Source organism: Maylandia zebra, linkage group LG18 (assembly GCF_041146795.1).
Source record: "Maylandia zebra isolate NMK-2024a linkage group LG18, Mzebra_GT3a, whole genome shotgun sequence".
Lineage (NCBI taxonomy): Eukaryota > Metazoa > Chordata > Actinopteri > Cichliformes > Cichlidae > Maylandia > Maylandia zebra.
In genome coordinates this window covers 18,440,320-18,455,909 of record NC_135184.1, presented here as the reverse complement: position 1 = coordinate 18,455,909, position 15,590 = coordinate 18,440,320, and the positions used below count along the sequence as shown (strand labels likewise).

Genomic DNA, 15,590 nt, shown 5'->3' with positions numbered 1-15,590 from the left:
CAGCACTCCTACCTTAAAAGCCATACCCATTTAGTCTTTTTCTGTTTTTTTTATTCTCAGATACGTTAAAACTTTATGAGACCTGTAAAGTCTTAGATGTAGCTCTTGGGTTTTTTGCAGTTTCTCAGAGCATTGCACGGTCTGGCCTTGGGATGAGTTTGTTGGGAATTCTGCTCATAAGAAGATTGTCTGTTTTGAGATTTATTAACAAACACCTGAATGTTCCAGGGTAGCAAATTACCAAACTTCTACTTTTATACAGATGCTCACCACATATTGATATTTTAAAAAGTGCAATCGGTTAGCACCACCTAGCTGCTTCTGTTCATTTTTATTCCATTTGAAGCAGTAAGGGTGTACTTGGTTATTCACTGGACTGCAGAGTCAAAACGTTTTTACATGCCTGTAGGAATATTAGAAAACAGTGAGTTTCAGGCCAGTGACAAAATGTATTTCAGTTCAGCTTTATTTATTCTGCAGTTTAAAGAATACACAGCGATGAACAGTTTAATGTGTAATAAAATCTATAAATAGGTAAACCTGATTTAAAAAAAAAAAAAAAAAACACCCTCAACATTGGAAATATATGGTCATTAAGTTCTGAGCAAATCTTCCTATTTTTTTTTTTTTTTTAAGCAAGTAGTTGACAAATTTAAGTCTTGCACTCAAAGACACCTCACAGCGCCTCCTATTTTTAAAAAAACGTATTATTGAATCAAGATGCCACATCTCAAATCTTTGCTACAGCGTTAACTCACACAGGATTCATTGGAAGTTTTGTTTTGTTTTGGTTTCTTTTGTTCCTGCATTTAGTTCCTGCGGCTGCATTATTTCTGTAAAAAGCCTGCTTATCTTGCAGTATGCATGATTTGAGTCAGAGAAAGTCTTGCAAATGTTTTTGGCTTTTTATGTCTTTTATAGTGACAGGCTACTTGTTGAGGGAAATGTAGAATTTCATGCAGCTTGGAGTAAGAGCAAGTTAGACCAAAGTTTGCCCGCGGCAAGTTGTGTCAACCACAAAACACACTCACTGGTCTGTTCAGCTCAGGCCCCTTAAGTCTCTCAGTCAGAGCAAACTCATCACTCCCTCTCCTCTGTGACGTCTTTGAGTTGGGAAAGAATGCCCACAGCTGGTTGGTGGCTATATGTGATGCTCTGTGACTGGCGTGTTTGTTCGTGATGTGCCGTCGATCCATCGATACTCGAGCATGAGCTGCTTTTCTGTGTCTTGGTTTACCGCCAGGTTCTCACTTCCTCGCCCCTCATTATTCATCTCAGGCCTCTTCTGCTGCCGTCTCCACTTTTTCATATACCGCTTAGCTTAGCTACACCTCTCTCTCTCGCGTGCTCTCTCTCTCTCTCTGACCAAATTGTATCATCTGCTTTCATGTAACTGCTCTCATTAAATCCATTGTATCTTGTCACTTTCACTCTGAGCAAACTTTGAATCTGCCTCTTCTTTCTGTATATTGTCTGCTTTGAGACTGTCCTTAAGATGTGAGACTTTTACTAATGAATCTCTTGTTTTTAATGCAGACTCAGCATGTAGTGAAACCTCCAAATCAAAGGTAATGTGCTCCTTTGTGTTTCTGTTTTCTCATTCATGTGTCTAAGCTAGTTTTATGGTCTGAAGTCCAGTTTTAATGTTTTAATGCCATTTTTAATGTGTGTCATCAGGGCTTGTGGGGATCAGGGAAGGATCAGTGTAGCAAAGAATTGATTCGCTCCTCCTTCTTCGTTAACCGCAAACGCAAGAAGCCCAAGGAAAAAGTTCAGCCTAGCAGTTCAGATGATGACCTGGACCCTGTGTTTACAAAGAAGGAGCTACCAAAGGAGAGCCAACAGCATCCTCTGTGGTCCCCGCACAGTCGGACCGAAGAGGAGGAGGAGGAGGAGGAGGAGGAGCAGCAGACAGATGAAACCAGCGAGAAAGAGAAGGAAAAGAACAGTTCTGAGGAGCAGCTGGACAAAACCAACAGGAAAGAATATCTTTCTAACAGCTCAATGTCACAGCCCTCTCCCTCCCTGCCTCCAAAACGCATTTCCTCCAACCTTCAGACTGGATCCCCCTACCCCTCTCCTACACATTCCCCAGACCTCAGCTACCGTATGCCGATGGTTCACCAGTCCTCTCTCACGGACCCGCCATCAAACTATGATGACACGGTGTCTGACCTCGGAACGATGAACAGCACCAGCTCTCAAGCATCAGTGCCCAGAATGAGGCGTGGCAAGACGGTGGGTGCCCTGGGAGCAGAGATGTGTCCCAGCGGGCTGGGAGCGGAGGTTTGCTCCATTACCTCAGACTACTCCACCACATCCTCCATGACTTTCCTGACTGGAGCTGAGCTCAGCACCCTCAGTCCCGAAGTGCAGTCTGTGTCTGAGAGCAGGGGCGGAGAAGATGCTGATGATGAGAGAAGCGAGCTCATCAGCGAAGGAAGGGCAATGGAGACGGACAGCGAGAGTGACCTGTCAGTGTTCACTGTGGGTAAAGCCGACCAGCGAGAACCGCAGGAAGTCCTTCGACCCCTCCCCTCACACAGACTCATCGAATGCGACACACTTTCAAGAAAGAAAGCCGCCCAACAGAAAACCAACAGCGAGTCTTCTCTGGACGGCGCTCGTAGCGATAAAGATTCCACTGGACCGTCACGCTCTTCGGGGTCAGTTAAGGGTCGTTCCACCGCAAGCCTCAGCACTGCGTCCCGGAGTGAGCTGGACAAAGGAGAGCCCACGTGGAAGTTGAAGATCACAGACAGACTGAAGGTACGCATGCGAATGTCTGTGGATGACATGTTCGGTGTGGGCAGCCAGAGGATTCAGTCCTCAGAGGGCCGCAGTAAGAAGAAGAACATCAGACGCAGACACACGATGGGCGGGCAGAGAGACTTTGCCGAGCTGTCAGTCTTGGGAGACTGGCCGCAGCAGGTTCACATCGGCTCACGGTCTGAGCTCTCAGCTGTGGACCGGCTGAAACCTAAGTGCAGCTCTCAGGACTTCTCAATCGGGGACTGGATCGCCCGCGAGCGCCACCGATCCAGCAATCCCGAGGTCAGTCTGGACTTCTCTGAACAGCAGAACCCCAGAGCCTCGTCCTCTTCTGAACCCCCACATCATCCTGCTGAGGCGCTGAACGGGGACTTCCCCCAGAGCAAAAATCTGAGCCTCTCGGCCACCGCTCACCCACATAAACTCACCAGTTCCCAGGTGGTCCATTCGCGCTTCTATCAGTACCTGTGAGAGCTGTGTGTGCGTGTGGCTGTGTGTGTTTTTGGTCTGTCAGGTGTGTCTCTGTATATGGGAGTCTGTCAGTGTAGTGTCTATTGTGTGACCAATGTCTAGTGAATGAGCATGTTGTACAAAAATGTCTGGCGTGTGTGTCTAAGTGGTGTGTGTATGCTTGTGAAAAGAGAATTACTGCACACAGGAATTGTTGAGCTTGCTCATGTTTAAGGCATGGAACAAAATGTTATCTTTTTTTTCCATTTTGTTTTTGTTTGTTTTTTCTTTTTTATATTAAAAATGACTTTGGGATGGCCCAAGAGGAGGATTTCAACCCTCCTAGTACAAGTCCCAGATGTGCTAACGATCGAAAGGACCTGTTGCCCGTGAAACGAGTCTGAAGTACGTTTAAGGAAGTGTGAACACTCAATTTAAGATTGTTTAAAGGTTTAGCTAAGTGGCTTTAAGGATGAACTGACTTAGGATGAATAGGAAGTAGTGGAAAAGTGCAGATTTTTCGTATTGCAGAGCAACTATTTTTGCGTAAAGAAAGTTACAGTGTTCAAAGTCGGTGAGTCTGTCGGTAACCAAATGAAGAATGTACAGACATGCTTGCTGTAATACTGACTAAAAGCTTTAGATGCTTGTGTTTCATTCTAAAGTGTACATATCCCTATTTTTCTGTGTACTTGAATTGTGTTTTTTGGTAGTGTGTGTGTGTGTGTGTGTGTGTGTGTGTGTGTGTGTGTGTGTGTGTGTGTGCGTGCCTGCCTACAAGCCGTCTGCTGTCAAAGGGGCCTTTCCAAAGGTACAAAGGTGACAAGGAGACACTGGTCTTATGCAAATGGAAAATATAGTTCATACTCATCCCTGCTGTGTGGTTTAAAGAGCAGTGAACAACAGCCCTCTGATGCAAGCTATGTTTTAGTGTTCGGAGTTCACACGTCTGTCCGCGATTGCAACGAAGAGAGAGTTGGGCAAAGAAGAAAATGGGTAATCGAACCAGAAAAATCAAGTTTTCTTCACTAAAGAAAGTGCCTCACAATGAAATGTTAAGGGTGCCATATTGTCTTTGTTGAGATACACGAAGATGTTACTGTGAATGACATTTTTACTGTTGACTCTCAGTCATTCTACAGGTTAAGAAAATGCCGAGCTTCCATTCCTTAGGCATTCCACTCTGGTCTTAATGTTTTATACATACTTTATCCTGTTTTTTCATTTGTTGTTTTTTGTTTTTTTTTTAATTTTAACAGAACTTGAATTTTAAATATTCATTGTAAAATAAGTAACTTAAATGTACATATAAATGCCATGTTTTAGCTGCTTTATTTTTCATTTCCATCAGATTGCAAGTTTAAGTACAGTATTGAGAAATGACAACAATGGCGATGATGAGGATGATTATCTCGAGGCCTGTGTGGGTGTTGTGGGCAGTTTGGTACTTCTCTGTGATGAGAGGTTCCCTGCAGGAGGAGGGCACTTCATTGAGCTGGATTGTTTGTATCAGTGCAGTGTTCCTCTTGATTGTAAGGGGGTGTGCACAGACTCCTGAAACACTGGAAATAAAATTTTGTCAATGGCAAATATCGATTTTCGCTTTCTTACCCCCCTCTTCACCACTTTGTATGATGGAAGTGAGATGGGCCAAAGCACTGAAATCTTTTTAAAAGGGGAAAATGCAACTTAAATAGTTGTGAATATGTTTAAGCTCTCAAATCATTTTAAGTATGAATCAATATTAATGATTACATTTAATCCTAATCATGTAGCATTAAAACATTTGTCTGAAATGTGCCTTTTAATTGGGCCGCTCACTACAAACTCACCATGTTTTCCTTCTGCTGCTGTTTAGCTGTCTGCATTGTTTTAGTGCAAGTTATCCAATTTTGCAGATATTGGCTGTAGAAATGTCCCGCTTCTCTGGAATGTAATGGATGTAAAGGGCACATGCTCTGCTGTGCACAGAGCTTCTGAAAATAATGAACAATGTTTAAGCAGGAACTGTGTTCATTTTACTGCATTTATCAGGCAGATCAGTGCATGAAGAAGCTCTCATTTTTAGTAGTTTGTAGGGAAAATGTTTCCTACAAAAAGAAGAATTGGTACCCCCCCTTTTTAAAAAAAAAAAAAAAAAAGACATTGCATATTTTTCTTCTTTTTTTGCATTTTTGCATTTGCAGTGAACTTGTACAAACGCATTCAGTTGTCAAACTTCACAGAGCTTTTTTTTAAGATGGTGATTTAGCATGGAGCCCGGTTGGTATTTGTTTGCTTATACAGCTATTTCCTGGGTTAGCACACTAACCCAAGTAAAATACATTTACTGGCCACTTCAATAAGTATGTGTTCAACTGTTTAATCCAAATATTAAACAATCACATAACACAACTCAGGCATGTGGACAGGAATAGAAAACGGGAACTCAAAGATGTGCAGAAGAGCATCTCTGCATGCACAACATGTCCAACCTTGAAGCAGATTGGGTCCAGCAGCAGAAGACCACACCACACACTTTTATAAGCAAAAAACTGTGATGCTGTCATGTCCGTGTGGATCAAAAGGGGCAACAGGTAGTAATGTAGTGGCCAGTAAGTTTATTTCGTACCAAACCTGGTTGTCATCGTTTGCCTTTATGCTTGTAGTTGTCAAGGTAAGGTCATGAATTAAGCCAAAGAAAAGATAAGTTTCAAAATGCTTTATATACAAGTTGCACATACAACATAAAGACTCAAGATGTTTTATACACTTTGTACATCAGCTGACTAGAAACCACTGACAACAGAAGTGATATGAGGAGAGAGAACACACAAAGTCGTCAAAGTAAACCACAAAATAATAATAAAAATCAGTATAGTTAATTCACCACTACGCCAGTTTGGATGGCAAATATCAAGAAACTGCAAACTAAATATCGTTGGTTTTGTGTTAGTGTAACACCTTCTCCCCAGCAGTCGTACAGTTATCTTCTATTCAGCTCTTCCTAAGTTTTAAATGTGCCCCTTGATTCACACAACGCCTTTTCCATATTAGCTCATTTTCAGTGTCATGTGGGCTCCTAACATGAACACGTCACCCACAGTAAGGCACAGTGACTAAAAGAAAAAAGAAAAGGGTTCATTCGGAAATATGAAGAGGAAAGTTTCACACCATTTTTGTACAGATACATTTTTTTGGAGTACAACACAAGTTAAACATTGTGCCTTTGTTTCGTAAAGCAACTAAAGACTGACGCAGCCAGACAGCCACTCCGACACGGTACAACTGTAAGACACTGAACAGAGAAATTCTGAGAAACAAGTACCAATAATCATACTCATGAACACAATAATCAGTAAGTTAGTTGGCAGGGTTATGAGAAACTGGCAGCCTTTTAAAAGTTAAATCTCAACATGATGAGCCTATCGTCGCAGGTGAGGGATATTTGGTGCCGCGAAGCACTGGATTAATGTGCCTGTTTTGTAATGGAGACGCAATGCCGAATGGATGCTTTGTTGATCCTCTATCAGTCCACCAGAGGGAGCACTAGTCCGTTAATCAGAGAGAGACATGACTGTTCGCATCTGAGATTTATTCAGCCTCTATCTGACTGGTTTCCCTGTCAGCAGCCAGCACGAGATGAGGAGAAGGGATGTAGGCAGAGGCCCTTTTTGCACATGCAGGTGCTGCACTTCATTGGAGCTAAAATCAGATTTGACAGCAGGTGGTGCGGATTTACTGGGATGGAACGAAAAATCTGTTGCATATTGTGCTGTAGTATCTGGCCGGGGCTGCTCAGAGGATCAAAGTTTAACTGTTGTCCTCGTTCTCTTCCTGCTGGTCGTCTGTCAGAATCTCTGGTAGCCGGAAACACTCCTCGAAGAAGTTGACCAAGGACTGGCTCAGGTGCTGCTGTGTCCCCTCACCGTGTAGGAAGTGTCCTTCGTCTGGATAGATCTGCAGATAAAGATGGAGAAATTAACAGAGACAGTACGGTGAGGCTGATTTGGTGTCGTTCACTCAAAATCTTTTTTTAATAATGTTTTTTCATTGGATAATGAAAATGCATTTTCTGAGAAAAAAAATACTAAAGCATAGCGCTGAAGTGTAAAAGAGTGACAAATGCACATAAAAGTGGATGAAAAGAAGTTTTTCTTGGACATTTCAATCATTTTCAATGCAGTCTTTGTACCTGATCATTTTCAGAGTAATGTTGTTTAGTTTGATAAGTCACTTAACACTGAACCATGAATCATTCAAGCATAAAAAAGACACCGAACTCAAGGGATGAACCCGTGTTTACAGAAAGTTAACAGCCTAACAAAGAATAAAAAGGTATCTTTATGCACTTTGTTAATAGCAGCCTGTCGCAAAATTCCATAAATGTTTGCATTTCTTTATTACAATCTATGAAAAATATCAAAGACAACACAGTTTGACTGGCAGAGCTGTTAGATAAATACTTGGCATATCTTAGTGTTGAGTGCTGTGTGAAGTGGAGGACAAAAGAAGACGTGGTAGGCTTTAAAAAAAACAAACAAAAAAAGAGGTCTACAGCAGACAAACAGTATCTGAAAGTCATGTTCTAAAAAATACATGGGAAAAAAATCCAGCAAAGACCCGGCATAGGACCTGAGCGACACATCTGACCCTTCAGCTGATCCATCTACTGTTGTATCTGTTCTCCAAAGTCTCATCCAGAAATGGTCTCAGTGAAACAGTGGCTTGTCAAGAAGCTATTACTAAAAATTACAGGAGGATTTTATTATTTATTTTATCCTTATACACTGTATTTATTAAAAAGCCTTTCTGGCATGTATACAGGCAACAACAACAACAACACTAATTATGATATTGTGGGGAAAAAACAGCAAAACAGCAATATCCGACTGTGCACTGGGACACTGTGCATAAACATAAACTGCATGTAAATAACTGAACAGTTCTTCAATCTGCAAAACTAAGAAAAAGTTATTTGTCAAGCTAAAATGGGAAAAATTAGAAAGAATAATACACAAATTAATCTGAAATGAAAATAACTCTTAGTTACTTCTCTCAAGAGATTTTGAGCGCATTCTTCACACAACATCAGGCCATTTACACACACACACACACACACACACACACACACACACACACACACACCAGTGATTTCAGACACCGTGGCTCACCTGCAGAGTGTAATTGGCCTTTTCACTGATTAAATGGTTGATGAATTTGGCTGTGTGCTGGAAGTGAACTTTTTCTGTGGTGGCGAAGATGATATTGCAGTTAGACTCTGAGCACGCACATATTTACTGTGGTATTTAGAAAAAAGAAAGCACTGGGTTCTACCATCAGCAGTCGGGTGAATTATTAAGTACTGTTTCTCCAGCAGCTGACCCGCTCTGTGTGCTAAATTTGCCATCTGGAGGAAAGAGACAGAAGGAAATCCACCATGTCATTGACACGTTCTTTTATAAAGACCCCCCAACTCATTGTCTGAGCTAAGCATTCTGAAGCAGAGGAGAAAAAAGGGTGGATACTTTACTGTGTAAACTCGGGAGTCTGTCTTGGCGCCGAGGTATCGCTCCGAAAATGCAGATGCTGCATTTTGCAATAAAGAAAACCAGGGTTAGAAAGATTGGGTACCTTTTAGATCTAAGACTCACTTAGCAGAAGATTTACTGTAAAGTTTTACCATAAAGCTCGAAATCTGTGATGGGGGAAACTGCTGTTCCACATTTAAGTTGGGTAAATTCTTCTGAGCTCAAAAGCAAAGTTGCTAAATAACCACCATAGGCCTGGAGAAGAGGGAGACACAGATACAGTATGTGAAAATAATTTCATGGCGGGCTGTATTTTTTATAAAGGCACAGAGGTGAGTAAAGGTTTAACAGTGCATCTGACTGTTATGTCTTCTTACCTTTCCATAAACTCCCATTCGATTCTTATCGATGTAAGACTGTTCGGATATCAGCCTGAAAATGAAAAAAACAACAAACCCCCCCCCAACAATAATGAAAGTGACAAAAGCCAAATGACCAAATAGTTTTTTGCTCATTTTTCTGAGTCTGACCTGAGTGCCTCCAGCTGGTCCCTCTCCTCCAGTTTCCCCAGTTTCCTGCGGACCTTGTGGAGGAGGTTGGTGCCCTGAAATCCGCTGCCGTGGCCGTCAAAGCGGACAACAATTGTGCTGAAGCTGCTGACCAGGACGGTGGCCCAGTCCACCTGGAACTGCTCCGTCACCATCTGCCCGCCAGGGGTCCCATCCCTGTGAGAGAAGCACACAGCGTGATGGAAAACAATAAGTTCAACTAATATCTCAGAGCCTGGTGTAGTAGTAGTATTATTATTGGTTGGCACAAAAATTAGAAAATTAATTCCGAAAAGGGAACTTTGAATAATCAGATCTTTTACAAAACACTTCGAAAGAGAATAAAAGGGACACTGTTGAATTTAACAAGTCCAATACAACACCATAACCCCTTAAATATGACCACAAATATTTAAATATTGCAGTTTTTAGACATGTGGAATATAGCGCACAACATTCACATTATTTTATTCTGGAGCAATAACATTTGATTTAGTGATAGAAAATCAATAGGGATTATTTCAGCCTTAGGTAAACTGTTTCCCACTCCAGCTGCTTCTCTTCACCATTAAATGTCAGTAGATTGCAGTCAACTGTATTCTGTTATTGTACCTCTCCCAATTCAAGTGCATATAATCCTAGCTAGCTAGCATGGCCAGAGTAGGACAAACAACAATGGCTGCTGTTCATTTGTAGTGAGTGTAGGCTGTAAGTCCACTGCAACTTCTGTTGATACTGAGGTGAGTTGTTGAGGATATCCTTAATTTTTCTTAGTAAGTGCTGCTGTTTTTGCTGCTGTTAGCCAGTGTTAGTGAAATTTTCTTTGAAGGTTATCTAACATTGTTGGACCGAGACACTTAAAAAATGAAACGCTCATATGATTTGAGAATTTAATCAAACTGGTTATCACAGAGAAAGTTTTTAGGACAGTTGAGTCAAACATTAGCTGGTGTAATGTTAGCTTATAAGCAGCTGCTGTTATTGCTCGGCTGTTGTAAGCTGTAATTGTCAGACATGAGAGAGAGATGATGAAAATATACAGGTAAAGCAATTAATACATAGTTATACATAGTTAGTTACAGTAAGGAACTAATTTCTAATCTTTAAATTAAATGTCACTTATAAAGTGTACTACATATGAGGCTAGTCTTTAGCAGCATACATAAAATGCGATTAGACGGAACGTATATGTCCATCCTGTCAACTGGATGTCCACTGGATTCAAGATGACGGGCAACATGGTGACGTCCACAAACCCACTGCTATGTATTTTAATGTACTGCTAAGCTTAGTTTTCTTGCTTCTTACACACTAATCATTGCATAGTTATGAGTTAAATATTCCTTTTAAAATGATGTACTGTACCTTTAAGGAATAAAGACTCCTGTTAAAAACTGATGGCAAGAGTTTGAAAAGGTAAATATTTATCAGCTCGAAATGCAAACACACACACACACACACACACACACACACACACACACACACACACACACACACACACACACACACACACACACACACACACACAAAAGAACACCTTGCAAAGTCGGGGACACTTTTAATATATCCAAAACGTCTTGTTACTGACATGAAGGCTGAAAAATGGTGGAATAGTAGTGCAAAGAAACTTTTGAGCTGAGGTGAAAAAAAATGACCTAGCTCATGTAGAAAAGTTATTTATTATCCTATAACAAGTCAGGCATTTGAAATAGTTATCAGTGTTTTGTTCATTCATGTTGTTCCCAGAGTCTGATTTAAATGCTTACGGCTAGACTGAAGCCTGAAGAATCACTTCCAAACTAGGGAAATGGGATCGTTTGGGCAGAATTTAAATGAATACTGGCCTCGTAAAAAAAAACAATGACGTGCATGGCCGGCCTAGGATCCAATGTTTTGGGGTTTAATACAGTACTAAAGGTGCAGTACTAAAATGATGCACTAAAGTTCTCCTTTGAACATTAAGTAAAGTCAGTTTTAACTGCAGAACTTATGCTCACCAGACACTTCATTAGGTACTAGTACTGGGTTGGTCTCGATTTCTGTCACAGCAGAAATCGAGACCTAGTTTCCTGACATCTGATGTCAACAAGGCATTTTGATCCAGTGAACTGCTACTCACTGGGTATTTTCTCTTTTTCTAACCATCCTGACCACACATAATATTTATACTCACACTAGCAGCAGTAATGGATAGGTAGCTGTTTCTACAAATCCAGCTGGCTTCAGAATCTGCATCGTCAGAGCTAGAACAGAAAAGACAGGATCAATGGGAATCTTATAACACAGACCTTCCTATTTCTTATCAAATTACAGTGTACAGTTGTGGTCAAGACTTTACAACCACTCATCATCACTTCTTTGAACTACTCTTTCTCGAGGGATGAATAATTGTACATCATACATCTTTAGTGACTTTAGAAAACAATAATTAGGTGCACGTTGGGTTACACAGAGGCACACTTACTGTAGCCTTCTATGTCAATGGTTTTGTACTCCACTCTGGGCATCTGCATGTTGTTGTGTGTGTTGTTTAGTCTTTTATTTGTCTCCACGTCAAACACCTCTGCAGTTCAAGAGAAAAACCTGTTACAAATTCTCAAGTCCAAATGTATTTATCATTAAACATATTTGTAGACGTGTTGTAGACGATGCAGGCGTACACTTACTCTCTTTGTCCTCAGTTCTATAGACAGCCACACTCGGTATATCTGGTCCTACAAAGAACAATGCAGGGAAAAATGATCAGCTAACGGAAATGTAATAATAGAAGTTATTGGATAAGCATGATAAAATATCACATAACAAGATGCTGATAAAAGGCTGAAATGCCTCCAGGAAGGCAATAATAAAGCCACTGAAACCCAACCCTCTGTAGCAGAATAATCTTAAAACAGCACTCTCAGCCAGCTCTGCAGTTAATAATCTACCTCTGTCCCATGAGGAAGTATCTTATTATTTCACGATGGAGCTACTCTCCAAAGATCCAATTAATGAAGAAAGCCACTGGCACTTTTCCTCTCCGATGTGATCCCCTTAAACAAATCAGCTTCCATAGAAACCTTGATGATGTTGTCCAGTGTTGAAGCCAAAAAATGTCATTGTATTTTTCTGCCGGAGTGTCTCTAAGGAACACAAGAGACTTCTACTACTAAACAACAGCTAATCATTGAGCTTTCTTCGCATAATAAATGCTACAAACGCCAAAAGTCACACAGCCTCTGTTAGTACTCACGTGACTGTTTGCAGGCAGTCAGACAAGCTGTTTATTCTTACTGCTAATCAGGAGGATCCTGCAGTGGTTTGAGGTTATCTGCTAACATCCAGTTCGATATAAGCTCTCTACCTGACATGGAGCACTAATTCAATTACACTTTCTACTGAACACGCTCTCTGAGTCTCCCAGGAGGCCTTCGCTGTCAGGAGTGTTGTTATGTAAAACCTTTCAGTCCAAGATTTCTCAAGTGATTCAAGGTAAAGGACGCTCACCTTTACAGTTGAGCAAGAAGTACTGCATGTCGTGGCTGAATGAAACATCCATATAGCCGCACTTGAACTCACAGGACAAGCAACAGCGGTTGAATGGAGCGATTGTGTCAGCACTGCAGGATGGCACAGAGTAAATAATGTACACTTGAAGCAGCACTTAAAAAAAATCACCAAGATGACTTTAACTAAAGCGCTACCTGTACAAGTGCCGCCGTTTGGGGTCATCCTCCGTGCTCAGGAAGTAACTGTGAATCATCCGAACACTGCTGTCAGATAACAAGAGAGCCAGGACTGCATTTAAAAATGTGAAAGCATCTTAAGGTCTTACATGAGGTTTCTTTCATGATTGTAGGCCAAGATCCTGGTCACATCCCAGTCTCCAGAAGTTAGGGACTGAAGTATGTCTGTGCTAGTGTTGGGCTAAAGGGAAGTAACACAAATTAGACACTCACGCAACAGGACGAAGGAAAAATATTACAAGCAAAGGTTTAACATTACGTACCAGAGATGTGGACATGGAGATGTGGAAAAACTTTCCTCTGCCACCCTGAGGGATCGCCCTGGTGAAGAAGAACTTGTATCCATCTTTGGAAAAGAGCGGCGGCTCGTTCTGAAGAGAGGAGAGAAGTTACAAAAACGTGCCTGCAGGGCTTTTTATATCTTTGTCTGTTTACGTGTTCATGCACACACGGGATAAAAAAAGAGTCTGTTTTTTAGCCAACTAGACTTCTCCGTCTTTCATCACATACCTGTCGGTGCAACCAACTCTCACTCTCATCCTCATGTTTCTGAAAAGATAAAAGGATCTGAGCTGAAAGCTTAATTCAGCAAATAGGAGGGAAATGAAAAGATACATCTCAAAAGGTTTTACATTTACAGTTATGTAAAAAAGAAAGCTTTCACAGGATTGCACAGTCCTGTGAAAGCTTTCTTTGTGCCGATATGTCGTGTTTGGTTTTCGTCAAACATTATGGCCACTTTGGTCTTGACTGTGCGGAGGACATTATCCCAGAGGTTTTGTAGTTTGTTAAGATACAACTTTGCAAGCCTAGCTGTGCAGCCGTATTCTTTTTAGAGAGAAGAGATTTTCTTCTGGCAACCTTGCAGAAAAGCTATACTTGTTCATCTTTTTCTAATTGTATCATTTTGAAATTTAACATTTAACATAGCTCTTGGATTTTTTTGACATTTCTCTGTGACCTTGGGATGCATTTGCAGGGACATCCTCACTAGAGAAGACTGGTGACTATCTTGAATGTTTTCCATTTGTGAATAATCTTTCCTACTCTAGAATGATGGACAAACAATGGTTTGCAAATTGTCTCATAGCTCTTCCCAGATTGATGAGCAACAAGAATTACTTCTCTAAAATCACTGCTGATGTTGGTCCTCCTTGGCACTCTGTTAATACACAACTGAACGCTTCAGACCAGCAAACTGCCAAAACCTCTGCTTTTATAGAGGAGCTGATGATCAATTTATCATCTGTATTTGAGCGGTGGCACTTGGCTGCTCGTTTCCATCTTAATTCCTAAGGAAGCAATAAGGGTGTACTTAATTTGTGTAAAAGAAAGCTTTCAGAAGACTGTGCAGCCTTGTGAACAATCTCTATTTCACGTCACTGTATATTCTTGCCAAAAAATTAGACAAACAAACACAGTCTCTCTCTACTTGATGCTGTTGGCTATATATAACTATAGTATATATGACAGTGCCAGACAAGACTCTCAATACCAATCTCATACATGCAAGTGTGGCCAAAAAAAACAAAACAAAACACCTGACAGATCACAGCTGGGATTTAAACTGATGAGCTAAAGCAAGAACAATGTGACTTTGTGATGCGTGATATGAAAGTTATGGTTTGTGCACATCAGCTGGAGTCTAGAAGAAGCTTCTCTTTCAGTTTTATGTAATAGATTGGACAGGAATAATTAAAACAGTGATACACGACTTAAAGAAACCAGCATCTTTGCATAAATATCAGCCAAATGCTGGAAACTGTTGTCTCCATCCACAGTGTTTCTGAAGATCACTCTATAACTATCAGTCTACATCAGGTGTATCAGACATAAGGCCCGGGGACCAAGACTACAGTCTAGCTAGGTGGAAGCGTCTGGATAATGTTTTTTGGACTTTAAATAGTATTCTCACAATATTTTCTTACTGAAGACTGCCACCATTGGCATTCAAGCTACATCAAAGTAATTAGATAAGCAATAACAGAAAACGTCCTTTTTTCAGTATGGGAAATAATGTGAATTACTATCAATGAACTTTTTCTGTAATTTTCTGTAAAAAAACTGAGACATATGGTATTAAATGTACAGTTAAACGTCTTCAGACTGACAAAGAGGGGATTTTCACTCAAGATTAAAATGGGTTGTATGAAGCCCACCATATGAAATGTTTCACATGCCTGCTTTCTATATTGCTTATTGTGTAAAGTGAAAAAAAAGACTTTTATGGGGATTTAAATAAGCGACTGTTTCACAAGAACACAAGCTCCTTGTCTCACGCTACAGTGAAAGATATTCACCACGATGAATGCTTGTTAAAAAACAGCTGGACAATGTGTTATACATAGCAACCTTACTCTTGTAGGACTAATGGTGCCCTTGTCAGGACCTATTTTTCTCTAATGAGTATCTGCAGCAGCAGTTTGATGTTTGATTCAAAATAAACTACAGTGTTTGTGTTTATCGACATGAAAAACATGTAAGCCAGGGTTATTTCCAGTCTTCTCCCAGGAAAACACTGAATGTCACAAGTGGAATACTTTAACACAACGGGGAAAGGGTGGCAGCTAATTTCACACTTTGTT

The 15,590-nt window shown here is 40.8% G+C and overlaps 2 protein-coding genes across 7 annotated transcripts in view; one reads left to right on the top strand and one right to left on the bottom strand.

Annotated features, from left to right (window-relative positions):
- The window catches only part of arhgap21b (Rho GTPase activating protein 21b), a 37,376-nt gene extending 32,564 nt beyond the window's left edge, over positions 1–4,812 (top strand). For all 3 annotated transcript variants that reach the window (XM_076877223.1, XM_076877222.1, XM_024805949.2), the window contains 2 exons: positions 1,537–1,568; positions 1,678–4,812. In XM_076877223.1, coding sequence (XP_076733338.1) covers positions 1,537–1,568; positions 1,678–3,243 — 1,598 coding nt within the window. In that variant the 3' untranslated portion in view covers positions 3,244–4,812. The remainder of the gene's footprint in view (positions 1–1,536; positions 1,569–1,677) is intronic.
- Positions 4,813–5,908: 1,096 nt separating this feature from the next.
- Positions 5,909–15,590, bottom strand: part of LOC101464940 (A-type potassium channel modulatory protein DPP6) — a 97,026-nt gene continuing 87,344 nt past the window's right edge. For all 4 annotated transcript variants that reach the window (XM_076876789.1, XM_076876790.1, XM_076876788.1 and 1 more), the window contains 15 exons: positions 13,516–13,554; positions 13,269–13,376; positions 13,095–13,186; positions 12,964–13,011; positions 12,767–12,879; positions 11,947–11,994; positions 11,745–11,843; positions 11,454–11,523; positions 9,263–9,457; positions 9,110–9,164; positions 8,885–8,987; positions 8,735–8,790; positions 8,539–8,611; positions 8,376–8,449; positions 5,909–7,161 (listed from right to left, as the gene is read on the bottom strand). In XM_076876789.1, coding sequence (XP_076732904.1) covers positions 7,015–7,161; positions 8,376–8,449; positions 8,539–8,611; positions 8,735–8,790; positions 8,885–8,987; positions 9,110–9,164; positions 9,263–9,457; positions 11,454–11,523; positions 11,745–11,843; positions 11,947–11,994; positions 12,767–12,879; positions 12,964–13,011; positions 13,095–13,186; positions 13,269–13,376; positions 13,516–13,554 — 1,320 coding nt within the window. In that variant the 3' untranslated portion in view covers positions 5,909–7,014. The remainder of the gene's footprint in view (positions 7,162–8,375; positions 8,450–8,538; positions 8,612–8,734; positions 8,791–8,884; positions 8,988–9,109; positions 9,165–9,262; positions 9,458–11,453; positions 11,524–11,744; positions 11,844–11,946; positions 11,995–12,766; positions 12,880–12,963; positions 13,012–13,094; positions 13,187–13,268; positions 13,377–13,515; positions 13,555–15,590) is intronic.